General features: G+C 37.7%; 1 protein-coding gene across 1 annotated transcript in view; it reads left to right on the top strand.

Annotated features, from left to right (window-relative positions):
* Positions 1-14262, top strand: part of LOC140232554 (carbonic anhydrase-related protein-like) — a 69585-nt gene that overhangs the window by 18106 nt on the left and 37217 nt on the right. The window contains exons 2-4 of the mRNA XM_072312650.1: positions 3786-3980; positions 4567-4614; positions 5543-5667. Coding sequence (XP_072168751.1) covers positions 3786-3980; positions 4567-4614; positions 5543-5667 — 368 coding nt within the window. The remainder of the gene's footprint in view (positions 1-3785; positions 3981-4566; positions 4615-5542; positions 5668-14262) is intronic.

Below are 14262 nucleotides of genomic sequence, written 5' to 3'. Positions count from 1 at the left end.
TGATCGTCCACAAATGATCCAGCGGGTCTCCGCCTTTTGAGGCAATCAATTGCCGTAATTGCTGGCAGGAAATTGACAAAATGTACTCCTTTATATCCCTTTGCTGCTCTTTCTTCGCCCTTTCGACCCTGAAAGCAAAGAATCTTATGCGCGCAGCATGGTGGTTTCATGAACTGACATGTCTTGTAGAACCATGTGGACTGGGGCAATTGATTGGAACTGAATGTGCGATGGCCGAGTTGGAACTGCACTTTTAGTCAACTAAGAATCGAACTTCTGCCTCGAGTACGGCGTTACACTTTTTTTTTCTCCTTAATTTTTGTCTATTTTTGTATAAACTTGTTTTGTTTTCGTTTTGTTTATTTTTTACTTTGATGACATCCATTCATAATAAAAACAAATTTGTTTGTTTGTTTGCCTTCTATTCGTGTTCCCCTGCACATCATGAAATAAGGCATTTAAAGAAAATGAATTATCAGAGGTATAGCTCTTCGGTTTCAAGTTGAGTTTCTGACAGCAGACTTGCTTTCGACGTCATAAAAATGGCCCTACTGTCCGCACAACACACTTAATATTCTTGGCACCGTATATCAACTTGAATTTCACAATTACAATGTGACATTCCATGATATGTTCATCACCACAGTGTGATGCCCACCGTGCGAGAAAACGAGAGTTTGATATGAAATCGATATTAAGGCCTATAAAGAAAATAAAATATTATCAATTTTGATAGCAAACGGAAGGTGGTATAATATGAAATCATTCTGATTTCATCCAACAATATCGATGTCAAATGCCGAGATAATTCCGTTAAACAAAAATACTTTAACAAAAAATACGCCGACAAAACAAACCATACGTATGAGCGGAAGAGTGTGTATGGCTGGAGTTCCTCAGTCCTTTAAATCCATTTTGTCAAATGGGTGTGGGGATATGGTCAGCATTCAGAGAGCGGTATAGAGAGAAATAAGAGATAGGTAAATACCGCTTCTCAAAATGAATCATTCCTCAATTTTCCTATCTGAGGTCACTTCAGCTTAAAAAACCCCAACAAACAAACACATATTATTTCAATTTCAATTTCAAAGTTTATTTCATCTGTGGACAAAACATTAATATTATATTTCATTTCCTTTGATAACAGAATAAGGTAAAATGAACATTGTAGAATGGAAAGACTATGCAATAATCGAGGAACCTTACAGTAATTATGCATTGTAGTAAAAAAAAAAAAGGAAACAGAAGTGGGCGAAATAAAGTACATGTATAACCTTGCGTAAAGTGCGAAAAAAATATGGAGGGACCCACTAAAAGGCAGAGCTTGTAGAATGTGGGCCCCCTCTGGAAGAGGGGATTATTCGTAGATAGCACCATTTTTTTTTTTCATGTCTATTATTGTCATCATGACTGTTTGGATGGCGGTTGCCATCACTGGAGGCAGTTGTTCATTTCGGTTCGGTAGGTATTAGCATACGCAAAACGGTGCTTGATATACACTTTCTCTCAAGATTTTCATCTCTTTCGTTTTCTCTTTGCAGAAGATTTTCAACCGCCTAAAATATATCGGCCACAGACCCGTATAACGGAGCCGTAGTCGAGCCGATAAATTCGGCGTGTTTGTCTGCTCTGTAGCCGTGCCAGTCGGTCATGCATACCGAACAGTGGAATGATCGTCACCATCACTGCTTTATCCGTCGTTCAAGCATAGTCATGCACTCGTGAAAAGCTCGCTTGCTGTAGGCCTAAAACATGAATATTTCTACACATTGATGTGCATGTCAGTATACTTACACAATAAATACAACGATTTTACAAATGGTGCATGCTCTATTATGCACCAAATATGCACCATAACGCATGTACATGTGCGTGCTAGGCTGCGTTCACATAGAAGTATTCTGTATTCGCTATTCGGTATTGGCTATTCGGGCCCCGAATACACCATCACCCGCAGTGAGGATTTCTTCCTCCTACATCCTAGCAAATCTTATTAACAATTTCTAAATTGCATCAGAATGTCAGTCTACATGCTTATTTTTGCTAAAGGGCAAATCCAGACCAAAATTGTCATTATTTCATAAACGAGAGACGGTATACGCTGCAAGAAAATCGAACAAGTTCGATTCCCACTTTGCTATACTTTTCGCAGCTATTCGGTACTTTCGAATAGTGCCCTCCTATGTGAACCGGTGTGAGGAAATCCTATCGTTCGATTCAAGCTATTCGCGTGCCCTCGAAAAACGAGCCCGAATACCCGAATAGTATACTTCTATGTGAACGCAGCCTTACACTCTGAATGTTGGAGAAACTGTTTAAAGTGGTCGCCTGTCTATACCGACCACTCTCGATTCCCTCGGGCGGCCGCTATAGACAGGTTCGACTGTATAGAGTACAAAAGTGTGATGTCATAGCCATTCACGCCAGGGAAACTGGTTCTAAAAAACAACCTCACCTGGACCATGTGAACGCTATAGTTGCTAATCATGCTCGCACCTGATTCCAACCAAAGCTATAACAAAAGCCTCTAGCATTATCACTTTGATATTCTATAATTACGAGCATTAGGCTGCTTTCACATAGAAGTATACTATTCGGGTATTCGGGCTCGTTTTTCGAGGGCACGCGAATAGCTTGAATCGAACGATAGGATTTCCTCACACCGGTTCACATAAGAGGGCACTATTCGAAAGTACCGAATACCTGCGAAAAGTATAGCAAACTGGGAATCGAGCTTGTTCGATTTTCTTGCAGCGTATACCGTCTCTCGTTTATGAAATAATGACACTTTTGGTCTGGATTTGCCCGTTAGCAAATATAAGCATGTAGACCGACATTCTGATGCAGTTTAGAAATTGTTTATAAGATTTGCTGCGATGTAGGAGGAAGAAATCCTCACTACATGGGATGGTGAGTTGACGGTGCGGGTGATGGTGTATTCGGTGCTCGAATAGCGAATAGCGAATAGCGAATACCGAATACCGAATACCGAATACTTCTATGTGAAAGCAGCCTAATGGATCAATATATGCATTAACATCATATTTCAGGACAGTGTATAAAAGCTTTCATTATATCTTATCTACTGATTACTTTATAGTAATTCCTGTACATATTAAGTATGACACTAAAGTATCATCTGGTTGACATCTTCGGAAACTATAACTGTTGTGGTTTTGCGTATTCTTTGGAGAAAGAAAAACATGCACAGAACATATCTACCAAACGGTTCTTTGACATCTTCATATTTCATGCACAACTGTACAACAAAGAGTGCTGCTGCATGTCAACCGGAAAGTTTGCTATTCCCAGACTTACCTAACATAGCAACACATTGCATTACATGAGTAAGGACAGTTCACAATTACAATCTGAGCATGTGCAGAGAAAGATCAATGCAGACCTCTTGAAATTGACCTACAATTGAGGTATTATAGAAAAAACAATGTATAAGTCTTCTTTACAGTATAAAGATGTTGTAAACATCCATGTATGCACCAGGTGCATGGTTTGGAATGTACAGGTACATAGTGTTGGAATGTACAGGTGAACATGTATTCTTTTCAACCAAATTAACAAGAAATTCTTTATGCAGCACTTTCGTGTGAATTACGCTTTCTGCTTGGCTATTTCCAACTGCTCTTAATATTATTCAATGTTTTGTGAAGTCTGTGGTTCTAGAGGTCATTGCAGATTAGTGTCAACCGTGAATGAGCTTTAATATTGAAATGCATATCGTTACAGTATTTTAACACATCTTTCTCACCTTTACCGTGATTACCTAGGAACGGCCGAATGGGGGCTCCATTTCAGCGAGGCCAACGGCGACTGTCAGTCTCCAATCAACATCAACTCCCGCGAGGCAGTGTTCCGCGACAGCCTCAACCACCCACCGCTTGAAACCAACTACGCCCTCTGTCGGGAGTGCGATCTCATCAACATGGGAACGGGGGTGCAGATCATCTTCAAGTACAAATCGGGTGAGAACCAAAATTGCATGTGAACTTCGAAATTCCAAAGCTTCCATATTATATCATTAATTTTAATGAAATATCTGTCGGTTTGTGCGTCTGCTGTATAATGTTCTTGGAAAACTAACTTTCATAGTTATGTCGTGAAATAATTATTGTACTTCACTCCAGCGGCCATCACACCACCTCAAAACAAACACTTAACCCTTAGCCCACGTCACAAAAGTGAGCACCATGTGCTATTTATGTAGCTGTCTTTGTTCATTTCTTTTGTTTGCAACCACGATGACATCATAATTAAAGTGAATTAAATCAAAGTAAAGTATAGTGAATTCAATATCAAACAATTTGTGCAAGAGAAGGAAATGAGTTTTGCCAAAGATGTGGCAAAAAGATTCATATTGCCAGATTATCTTCATAAATCTTGAAGTTGACTTATGTCGTAAATCTGGTCATATTAATGAATTGATAGGTTTGAATAATTGATACATTTCTTTGCGGATGTGTTAACATTTGACATTTTATTTGAGCACCTTGTGAAGGTCTACTGAATTTATTTGTAAACAGCTCTAACCTTTTCTCTTCGACACCGCAGATGGAATATCGGGTCTACGCGATACGAGCATGGATGTACCCAAGTCACGTAAGAAAACGCCTTCAAAAATGTCTAACTTCAATCGATGTTCAATGAAGTAAAAGCAAGAACAAATAAACAAACAACTATTTGTTACGACTTTTATCATCGCCCCAGAATGGTAATTTGTAAAAGCATTATTAATCAGACCATCGTAGATATCACAAATTCATGTCACATTATTTCATGAAGCATACATGCCGAGGGGGGAAAAAGCCATGATAGCGATTTAAAAATAATATGACTAAAGTATGTAGTTCTGCGTCCTTATTTTTCATTAGTCATAAATCACATCATATTTTGTTTGAATTAAACAATGAAGAAAGCTTTTAACAGTAACAATAGCGCCACCTCGATGATCTCTATGATCTTGTTTTTCTACAATTTTTGGAGAATAAAAGATCAATTTTGTGAGAGAAAGAAAGATTATACCTTTATCTAATGCATAGTGAAATTTGTCGTTTACTCGTTGACAAAATGAAATTCATGCACTGCAGAAACTACTACTATAGCGCCCTCTTTTGCGTTGGAAAGACGTTGCCACTATTTCAGACAAAGTAAACGATCCACTTCTATTGCGAATCACATGTAGGCCTACCGCTTCGCACTTCCCAAGGAACCAAGTGTAACAATGCTGACCTGCGTACCTGCTGTTTAAAAAAATAATAATAATAATAAATAAACACACACCTTGATTTCTCCTTGGGAAACCCTGTACTGTTTATTCCGTCAGGGGATCTTTCTTCCCATTTATTTTCTGATCACCGCAGATCAATTTTACGCTATGGCGGAGTAAAATGGAATTTGTGATGTTTGCATGCTTTGCAAATAAAATCTAATGCAGACATCAGGAACTAGTCGTTTCGACAAGATAAAAGAAAACTCCAAACGTAGTGAATTATTGGCGTTCTCTTTTCTTCCCATGCCCATCAAACAGTGCTGTCTGGTGGACCTCTCCCGACAAATTCCAAGTTCGAGCTGGCCGCCTGCGCCTTCCACTGGGGGCAAAAGGATGACCGTGGGTCGGAGCACACGGTGAACTTCAAGGCATACCCAATGGAGGTTAGTGAACACAATGACAGTCTTTGGGTAAACAGTGCAAGAGGACTATAAGCGGACTCTTCGATGGATTAAGTTGGTACGAAAATTTCGAGTCCAGTTGTCGAAGTTTTAGTGCCGAGTGAACGCGGTGATTGGGTAGAGTGAGGTATGATGTCACAATGAGCACAGTTCTTAATCTAGGACGACGGGCAACTTTAGTTTAGGGCGGGACGCTATCCTGATTCGGATGGCGGACAAGACAATGAGACGACGTGGCGCACGCACAGCTGTTCACGTATGTTTAACTACCTGTGTGTTGCCAGTATTGCTCTTCTTGGGATCCATTTTATGTGATTGGCACTATTAACCTTATAGTCATCGTTACCGTGTCATACCATTACGAGAATGTCTTTCAGTATTCAGCATTGTTTGCTTGTTTGTTTGTTTGTTTTGAGAGAGAGATGAAGGGAAGACTATTCTTTTTTTTTTTTTGGTGGGGGGGGGGGGGTGGTGGTGGGAAGACCAAGTGGATCATCGTCGCAAATAAGTAGCTATATGCAACAGGGATATTGTGACTGCAACCCCATAAAGTTAGTGAATGAGCGCCCTCTCTTGTCATATTTTTGTCATGAGTGTCCTTAGTCGATGGCATTGTGCATAGGGAATTAACGGGACGAAAAATATGAACACATGTCGGTTGGTGTTTGCACTGTATCTCTGTTTCAGAGCGCCAGTTATGAGCCTACACTGATATGAAACGCAGACTTTACATGAACTGCGGAGTTGATCTAAAATATCATTTTGAACGATGAAATACGGGGACGAGATCATTGCATACCCTCTTGCTGGACTGTCAAAATATTTTCAACGGGAGGATTATGAACATCATGCTTCTTGACTTTTCGCACTTTCAAATCAAGGCGGAATTGCAAAATGTCCAATCGGCAAAATAACATTAGTCATCAAAGGGATTTATAACGATGGAGTTCAAAGTTTTATCTAAAGTTTAATCGAAGGATAAACTTAAACAATCTATGTCAATTGAGGAATTTGACAATAACATAGTAGTGTAGAGATAACAATGATAATAGTGATGATGATAATTTAATAATACATCAACAATAACAATACCAATGATAACATTAATTGTCAAGCATATCAGAAGCTTTTGCAGCGAAAAAGCTATATATACATACATATTCACAATTGATATTATCATTATTACAACTATGATAAATGGTAATCCACATTTCATAGTAATAATGATCCTAGAAAATGTTATAGGCGCTTTGTGCTGAGATACGTTGTTCATCTATTCATGGTCATTGTATGCTTCATTTGCTTTGTGCATTCAAAAAGTTGCCAAATATCGCCCCATGTTTCTTTGTGAAGCCTACACTTTTCCTGCTCGAACACAGCAGATAAAGACACACACACACACACACACACACACACACACACACACACACATGGATTAACTGGCAATCTCTTAATATTTTCCGGTTAGTATTTACATTGATAATTGTTCAGTGATTTCGAATTATGGACTTGTGAAAAAGATGATTGCGCAAGCGTTTTCAAATTGTGTACGCTATTATTATCGCCTTGTCTCTCTCATCAACTTAATCAAAAATTCCCCACGATGTTTCACTGAGGTCGGAAGGCCTCTGCGCGTTCGATCACCCTTATCTTTAAGTATAATTGCACTTAAAACAACAGCAACAGCGATCAAGATTCAAGATTTCAAGATTCACAATTAAAATCTATTTTCACTTCCATCAAATAAACAAGGAGATTATATACAATGTACGTATATGCACTGGATATTAATTGCAAAATGTGATCTAACAAAGTAAATATGAAAATGAGTAACAGATGAAAAAGAACAATCAACATTTCAGCAATGTTGTTTGTTGTTGAGCAATCAACATTTCAGGCATCGTGCATGTCCCCCCCCCCCTTTTTTTTTCTTCAAGCAATCCGAATATCAAGTGGAATAAGAGACCAAAAAGTGAGATGACTTTGCAGATCGTCTGATACATTTCATACATTCATAGGCGGCGATGCCTCATTCTGAACATTTTTTTAATTCAAATTTCTGTTTTAAATGTCTATTCGTGACATAGATTTGAAAACATAATATTCCTTTAATGTTGTATATCTCACGCATTTCCGAGGAGTGGGGATAGACGGAGGAACTTCTCGTAGACCTCGCACAGGCTGATAAGAATTCACGCCAAAAGGTTTCATACCCTGAAAGATAGTTGTGTCCTGACATAAGAACTCGTGTTAAAGACAGTGAAAATGGAAAAATCAGAGTTATTCTATAAAATTAGCAGAATATTAATTTTGTAAATTCTTGCACTTTGTTTTATGAATTCATTCAGATTGCTTCACGTTTTATTGAGGTCGCTATCATACCTAAAATTGTTATGATTTCTCTATTTTTCCCCTGTTTAGGAATTATTTTTTTTCTGTTTTGTTGCTCTATGCTTACTTTTTACTGACATGATTAATCTTTTCTACTTAACTAAGAACAAATCTATCGCCAGTGCGGGATGCTTTTCTAACAAAATTCCTCCTTATCAGGTCACAGCTTACCTCTCAGCAACAAACGTGCTTGCTTTTTGCAGTCATTTTGACTTTATGTCCAATCTAACCTAATAAAATAATGCAGCAAATTTGTGGGTCATAAACAGCTACGGTACATACATTAGGAGTCTCGTGTACGGAGGAGGAATTGCGCCCTCTTACGGTCTTGACTTTCCGCAACCAATTAGTTTGTGATTTTTGTTTAAACTACTTATGACACACGCCCTTCAACTACAGACACAAAGACATGAGAAGATAGGCTACTTTTCCCTGTGACAAATGATAACGCAGAAATAAGATTAACAGTAAGATCTTCTGCGTAAAGGAGAGAATAACGTAATGAATCGCACCGAGTGTTTCCGAAAGGGCATTCGTGCAACTATTTCGGAAATCTCAAGTTTTTGCATATATCCACCCGACATCAATATTGGTAACAGTCACTGATAGGAGCGAGAAAAAGACGTGCAAATGTTCCTTTGGCTTGAACACACACACACACACACACACACGCACACACACGCACAAGAACAAATAGAGAATAGTGAGAGAGTGAGCATAGCAACTATATTGTTATTATTATTATTGTTACAAGCGCTAACAAAAAAAAAAAAACTGACCGGAAATGAATATTATTTATTAGTGGAAAATTGAGCAAAGAAAATGGGATTCCATCGGGATTCGAACCCGAGACCTCCGGAGCTAGCCCGGTGCTCTACCGACAGAGCTATAGAAAGCCCTAGTTCAGTGTTCGTCCCAGAAACCCTAACTTCTCAATGCTCGAAAGGTCAGAAAGTATTATTATTATTATTATTATTATTATTAAATATTATTATTATTATTATTATTATTATTATTATTATTATTATTATTATTAAATATTATTATTATTATTATTATTATTATTATTATTATTATTATTATTATTATTATTATTATTATTAATTATTATTATTATTATTATTATTATTATTATTATTATTATTATTATTATTATTATTATTATTATTAAATATTATTATTATTATTATTATTATTATTATTATTATTGTTTTTATTACTATTATTATTATTAATATTATTATTATTGTTATTATTATTATCATCATTATATCATTTAACCGAAACATGCAGTGCTCTATTTGTTTAATTTTAGTCTTTCTAGAAATGGAGACAAGTGGAGTTTACGTTTAAAATCTTATGTTGTTATCACTGGCAAATTAATGGTGATTACAATTGTTGTTTTGTACTGTCTTGTTTTTTTTAATACCCTGCCTTTTGTACTAATTCAGTAGCCTTGATTAACGGTTATTTCATCACCAGAAGAAGCATGCTTAATCAAAAAGCAAAGAATTGAGAATGATGGAATATATTGGTGTTTCGATCTAACATGTCGAAAGCGGACAAACGAAAAGCTAAATCCGTGAACGTCGGGATATCTGACAAAAGCAAAGTAGTCCTAATAAAACATGGGTCCAACCTTTCTCTACAGGACCACTTTGTTTTTGGATAGCTGTGCCATTTCAAGATTCTCATTCAACAAACTTTAAACTTCTCTTAGAATTATACGCTCTTTGATATTTCATATAGGTGGTTTCTGATTATGTCGCAAAAAGTTAAAATCTGAACTCCCATCTCGACCAAAAACTATACCATCCCTTTAATGCTCGACAGGAGTATACAAAAACAGACAATCTTTCGTCTTTCAATTAAGCCAGAATAATATGTACAACTGTTGTCTTCAAAAATATCGAATAAGATAGACTAAAACAAGACTAAAAAAGCAAAACAAACTAAACCTAACCCGCTAAGCCCGAGCCGCACTGAAATGTTACCACCGTCGTGGGTTAATGTTCCGAAACTTAAAAGACTTACTGATTCTTAAACTGATTGTTCGTTTATGAAACCTATCCACATTTTTTTTTCTTCGTACCTGCGGTGTCCTTTGTTAAGTTTAGGAAAATCACTCCGTCAATGAGCTAAATTTTCTCTAAAATTTACCCTGTAATACAAAGCGGCGTCTTATGGCCTTAGGTCTTTGGATAAGAGCTTAAAAAAAAAATTCCCCAAAGCACCGAACTTCTAATCTCGAAGGTTCGGCTTGTACGCAATCAGCACATGCGAAGTATGGTTTCAGCTGCCTTATATTAGAAATAATAGTAAAAAAAAAATGTCTATGTACATAAAATAATATTAAAAAATGATTATCAAGGAAAAACTGCTATGATATGGGATAATTATCGGTATCTCTGTCACGCCTCAGTATCACCAGGACATCCGAATCCAGCACCCCATCGAACCCATAACTTCCCCGCAGTTCCCAAAGCCCCTCCTCCACTCCCCCTCCTATAATTTATTGTGTTTATTCGCGTATTGTGGATGCCCGCGACGCATGGAAACTTGCACCGTTGACAAACGTCGCCATGACTCAAACGCGGTGACTCGCAGAATACGGTAAATGTTGCTGACGAGGAAAACAAGGCAACAACAACGACCACGGCTCGTATGAGGAGGTCATTCGTGAGCAATGTTGCTTTTCGAAAGTAATTCGGGCGGCCCCCTTCCCGCCTGCCCTCACCAGGGGAGGAAGCAATCTTCATGTGGAGGACATTTTCTCCGAGCATGCCCGATTTGATTGACATTACTTTCGACACGCTATTTACACCACAGCATTGTCTCATGCTGTCTCTAGACACAAACAGACAAAGATGGTAAACTTGGCTCAACTTTTCTTCTTCTTCTTTTTTTTTCTCTCTGCAGTATCTTCATCTCTTTAAAAAGAGGAGAACGGGCCTTTTGGTTTGATTTTAAATTTGCTACTCGTGGAAGACCAGCAGCTCTTAGAGAATACGTTTCATTTTTTTTTTTATACATAAAGTATATTATTTACATCTGTTTTTCTTTGTACTACCTGCTAGATTCACAATTCATGTGCAATTAAATGGATTTGGAAGATTCGTTTTCAAGCTAATTGTTCTCTTGTATTTTCTAATTTTCTACCCAGATAACACTTCCTTGTGACCTGCACACACGATGCCGAAAAAATATGAAAAAAAATAATTAAATCTCCCCATAAATACCAAGGATATCTAAAACAGACAAACAAACAAAAACAAAAACAAAACTGAGTAAAGAGATTAGAGAGATTTCTCTTGCTGAATTTCCGAGCATTATTTCGTTTGAGCCCCTGATTACTGCGTAAGAAGCAAGGTATTGCAGAGGCCGAAAAGTTTGCTTGCCTTTGCTCCAACAACAACAACAACAACAACAACAACAACAACAACAACAACAACAACAGCAACAACACAAACAAACGATAGCAAGCAATGGTCTGCATGTTGATATACTTAATGAACTCGGGAACCCAGGAAGGTATAGAGGGGGCGAACAAGATTTATTCTTATATCCTCATTACGAACGACTTTCTCTCGTTAGATTTTCATTTGGCACACTCTCGTATAGTATCATGTCAATTATCTTGGCAACTTGTGCATAATCAGACTAAGTAGCTCTTATTGAGATCAAAATTGTCATAAACAGTGATTATCATGCCCCGACGCAAGCATAGGATATTGCTTTACTGCCACGGTAACCGTTAATAGTATTACTATCGTCGTCTCACGATATTTATGCAATCAAATCGATTTTTTTTTCTTGTTTACTACCGAGACCCTTTCTGTCAGATCTACGGACAATGAGGGAAAGGTTTTGAGAATATCGAAAATAAAAGATGAGGTGTTTGTGTTTTTGTTGTTATTATCTTGGCAACTTGTGCATAATCACAAGCTCTTTATACTGAGATCAAAATTGTCATAAGCAGTGATTATCATTCCTCGACGCAAGCATAGGGATATTGCTTTGCTGTTATGGTAACCGTTCATAGTATTACGATACGTCGTCTCATGATATTCATACAATCAAATCGATTTTTTTCTTCTGATCACTACCGAGACCCTTTCTGTCAGATCTTGATTCGAAAACTGAGGGAAAGGTTTTGCTTGAGAACATTGAAAATTAAAGATGAGGTGTTTGTGTTTTTGTTGTTGTTTTTTTTCATGCGTATAGACCTTGCCTGTTTAACGGTAGGGATACCGGCGAGAACAAAATTACCCCCTTTTTTGCTCTTAAAGGGGATTGCCCTTCTCAAATCTTCGAAGATTATGGCGATGACATTGGTGGTAATAATGACAATAATAATAAAAAATAGATCGATAAACAACTCCTGATGTGCCTGACTCATTGTAAAGCAAAAAGGTCGCTGCCATTGACATGAAGTAGAAAGTTGCAAGGACATTTTCACCCCTTCCCCCCCCCCCAGTTCATCTTATGTGACGATTTTATCTCAGCCAGCCACCGACAATAAAATATGCTATTTTGTTTAAAAACAGAGAGCGACTCAACAAAATTTCGGAAAACAAAAGGATTTAGCTCGACTATCAACCTCCGATGATAACATTTGATTTGGATTCGACGCGCTCACTCTTTATAACCTTGTAGCCATTTTGATGCCAGCATACGATAAATTAACGGAGAAATCGTTTAATCCATGCGATTAGCTTTTATTGGCATCATGGGAAAGCAGCACTACCAACTGCGTGCGTCATCGTTGGACAAGGCTTGGGGTCTCCTCGACTTCGAGGTTATGATTTGAACTCGGCATTTGCTCGCAGCAAAACATGAAAATGTCACGAAAAATAGAAAAGCGGCGGCCACTTAACTGCGGGAGAAGGCGTTCTTGCGTATATACGCAGGGAAAAGTTCAAGTTACGAAGCCAGCACCTTTCTAATTCGGCATTTGTCAGAACACTTTTGTCTGATGGTGATGAAATAGGTTTCTTTTCTTCACAGAATACCACTCATGCAATTACGTTCCATCTTTGCATATAGCCGATTGCCAGCACTGACCTTTGTTAAAGACACGAGAGTCTATTTTTGTGTCAGGTGAATATTTCTATCTACGAAGCGCTTGTCCAACTCTTGTTACATAAAGTAACACTTTCTTGTTGGTCGTTGATTGTGCGACATAGACAATGTATTTCGAACCAACGATCGTGTCGCCTTGGCGTTTGCATAAATTGAAACCAATACGATTTTCTTTCTTTTGTTTTTTTTTTAATCTCAACAATGTTCTTGATTTATACGCTTCAGCGTATGGTGTGTTTGAGATGGTATTGGTCTCATTGTAATTCTATTTCGATGAATCTTCCATATATATATATATGTATATAGCCAAATCGTATAGGATCGCACACTCAACAATCACGAAAAAAAAAAACGTCAGCCTGTGGGAAAAGAGTTGCTTACGTGTCTGCCTAAGTGCAATTTTCACATATTGATCAAACCAGAATTTTGTGAGATATTGATTTTATCAGTCCTTAACTGCCGTAGCATCAAGTTGTAACAAAAAGTCCAGGGGCATGCGTGTTTTGACTTACGTTTGTATAATTTATGCTGGATCGTTGATTATACTCAACCCTATATCTCATCAACCAAAATACACTCTTAACTCCCTGATTATCACCATCCTTTAAACCTATTGACTTAGAACATAATATGGATGTTGCCAATGGGACTGAAATGAATATGTACCAAAGAGCTCATACAACCAATGTAGCAAATTCCCACTCAGAATATCCGAATTAAGTGGATCCTAACAAATACTCACAAACTTATTGATGTACGTATCAGAAATGTGATGAAAATGACAATGTCAGTATCACTGATCCATGGGGAGAGAATTTAGGGGATAGAAGAAGAAACTTAGGCCTTGAAGCTAAGCACTATAGAGCAAGGCAAAAGAAAAAGAACAGAAGGTAACAATTTAAATCGTCTTATCATGAAGTATATCATTATGAGACATTCAAGACCTTTGAACACTTCGGGAAGTTCCAGCACTTCCTTGTTATAGTTTGTTGAATAACTTCTGTTTGAAACGTACCCCTACCCCCATCGCAACACACACACACACGCACACACACACGCACACGCACGCACACACTTTTTGTCAATCTTTTATTTTTCTTTCTT

The sequence above is a fragment of the Diadema setosum genome, chromosome 9 (assembly GCF_964275005.1).
Source record: "Diadema setosum chromosome 9, eeDiaSeto1, whole genome shotgun sequence".
Taxonomy (NCBI): domain Eukaryota; kingdom Metazoa; phylum Echinodermata; class Echinoidea; order Diadematoida; family Diadematidae; genus Diadema; species Diadema setosum.
This window is presented reverse-complemented; position numbering and strand designations above follow the sequence as displayed.